The sequence below is a fragment of the Empidonax traillii genome, unplaced genomic scaffold, assembly GCF_003031625.1.
Source record: "Empidonax traillii isolate 1590-97213 ecotype Southwest subspecies unplaced genomic scaffold, ASM303162v1 scaffold1097:size207311, whole genome shotgun sequence".
NCBI classification, from domain to species: domain Eukaryota; kingdom Metazoa; phylum Chordata; class Aves; order Passeriformes; family Tyrannidae; genus Empidonax; species Empidonax traillii.
The window spans coordinates 186,012-188,187 of record NW_020956290.1 but is presented as its reverse complement, the minus strand read 5'-3'; the positions used below and the strand labels follow the sequence as shown (position 1 = coordinate 188,187).

Genomic DNA, 2,176 nt, shown 5'->3' with positions numbered 1-2,176 from the left:
GCACCTGGACAGCTGGCCCAGGGAAAGGGAGCAAACTCTGCCTCTCCCAAACTTCAGAGCATCCCCAAAATGAGCGCAGAAGAACGTGGTGAACAAAGCCCAGGGGCCTCAAAGCAGTGCTGAAGCCTTGGAACTCCTCAAACTCTGCTCTTTCCTGACCCCAGGGGGTTGTGGCTGCTGGGCTGGCTGGTGTGGGGGCAGAGCTGCTCCCACCTCCTGCTCGGTTTGACCCCCTGCCAGGCAGTCAAAGGATGCACCAGGGTTCAGCATCTGGAATGAACCTTCTTACACTGATAAACCAAACACCCTCACAGGGCTGAGTCTCTGACTGAGCCCCACAGTGGGGTGGTGATTAGCACAGCACAGCAAGAGGAGACTGGGGATGGCCTGAGGGCTCTCAGCTCTGGCACTGCCTCAGAGCCCTGGAGCTCTCCACTGCTAATGGAAACAAGGGAAAATGGGGACAGGAGACAGAGAGGAACATCCTGGAACAGGCTGCCCAGGGAATGGTGGAATCACCATCCCTGGAAGTGCTCAAAAAACATGGAGTAGTGGCGCTCAGGGGCACAGTTCAGGTTTGGGATTGACAGTACTGAGCTAACAGCTGAACTAGATGATCTCAGAAGGCTTTTCCAGCCTAAAGGATGGCATGATTCTATGATCTTTTCAGGTCAGTGTTCTGAATTTCCCACCACCCCTATCCCAGCCTGCCTGACCTTTAGGCAAGTCGGAGACAAGACCGAGGTGAAGGATGCTGTTTGGTTGTTGCCAACGGGCGCAGGACTGACACTGCCTGGAGCATTCACTTCCTGACAGCCAACCAAAACCATCCTGCAAAGCTGGGCCCATCAGTAGAGCCACAGCAGCTTTTAAGCAGAGGTTTTCTACTCACCTGGTTCTGTAACTCAGCTAATCGCTGACTGCAGTGAGCGTGAGACTCCTCCTGTGAAGAAAACACAAAGATTTCATTTTAGTCTGCAGCTTGGTCAGGGCCATGGTCTACAGTTGACTACCATTAGGTCTCTGCTGGGGGGCTGCTGCCACTGGGATTTGCCCTTGTCCCTCTGTACAGCCAGAGCCTCCTCCCACCAAGGAAGATTCTGTTCTCACCTGTCTAGAGGCGGACACTTTGTGCTGATCAGACTGGGAGTGAGACAATCCACAGGCACCTGGGAGAATCTGACCCCTAAAACATCTCTTCAGCCTCCTCCGCTCATGCTCCACCTGCACATTGGATGGGAGAAGGGGTCACAGAAACCTGCCACCAACCAAGGAGCAAAAGGACCTCTGGGCACTGAGGTAAGGAGATCTCTGCTCAGAGACCCTTAATTGCACCAGAGAACAAAAAAAGGGCTATGTGGGCTATGGAAAAGAGCCAAGTGTGTGTCTGGGGAAAGGAGGGTGGCACTGCAGTGAAGGTCCATTTGTGAAGGCCACGGGGTGCCAGAAGAGAGAGGAAAATGCAGAGGGTGTGCCCACAGCAGGAAGGAGAGGGAAGGAAACAAGCACAGGACTCCAAAGTGCTGCCTGGGGAAACATGTTGTGGTTCAGAGGGCCATGAGGTTTTGCAGAGGAAGCAAAAGCCCATTTTACCTGCTCAAGAGTCCTCCTGAGCTCAGCATTTTGTTGCTTCAGCTCCACCTTCTCATCTTCCAGCCTTGCAACTGTTCGCTGCAGACATTCCAGGCTCTGCAATGTGAGTCTCTTCTCTGAGAGCCACGACAGCTGCTCCCCTTCTGCCACAGCCTGCTGGGCATTGAGAGAGGAGACTCCATGAGCTGGTGCCACGTCAAGGTTAGAAGGGTGTTAGAACCAACACTTCAGGCAGAGTGACCTCAACAGGAATGGAAATGCTGAGGCCCTTCTCCTCCTGGTGCACAGCCCAAAGCAACACACCCTTTCTCTAGGGGCCCTCCTCCAAATCAGCTTGGAGAAGTGAGCTGTTTGTTCTGGATGTGCTTTCTGCTACTTTTGTTCAGTGTCGCCCATTCTGGTTTTGAGAGAGACTGCAAACATTCATTTCCTATTCAGCCACTTCATAGTTTTACAAAGTTCTAGAGTGTCTCCAGCTCCCTCTCTCAGCCATTTCATGCCCATCGTGAAGACTTCCACATTTACACCTTCCTGTTAGGGAAGTTATTTACCACCTTTGGTCATCCTCTTTGACTCCCACTGT

At 52.8% G+C, this 2,176-nt stretch overlaps 1 protein-coding gene across 1 annotated transcript; it reads right to left on the bottom strand.

Moving 5' to 3' along the window:
* Positions 1 to 684: 684 nt before the first annotated feature.
* LOC114068592 (centrosome-associated protein CEP250-like) lies at positions 685 to 1,803 on the bottom strand (the record flags this gene model as incomplete). The annotated part of the gene is made up of 3 exons (XM_027904837.1): positions 685 to 943; positions 1,111 to 1,224; positions 1,594 to 1,803. Coding segments are annotated over 3 exons (465 nt in total), but the record flags the coding sequence as incomplete, so codon positions are not given.
* Positions 1,804 to 2,176: the final 373 nt, after the last annotated feature.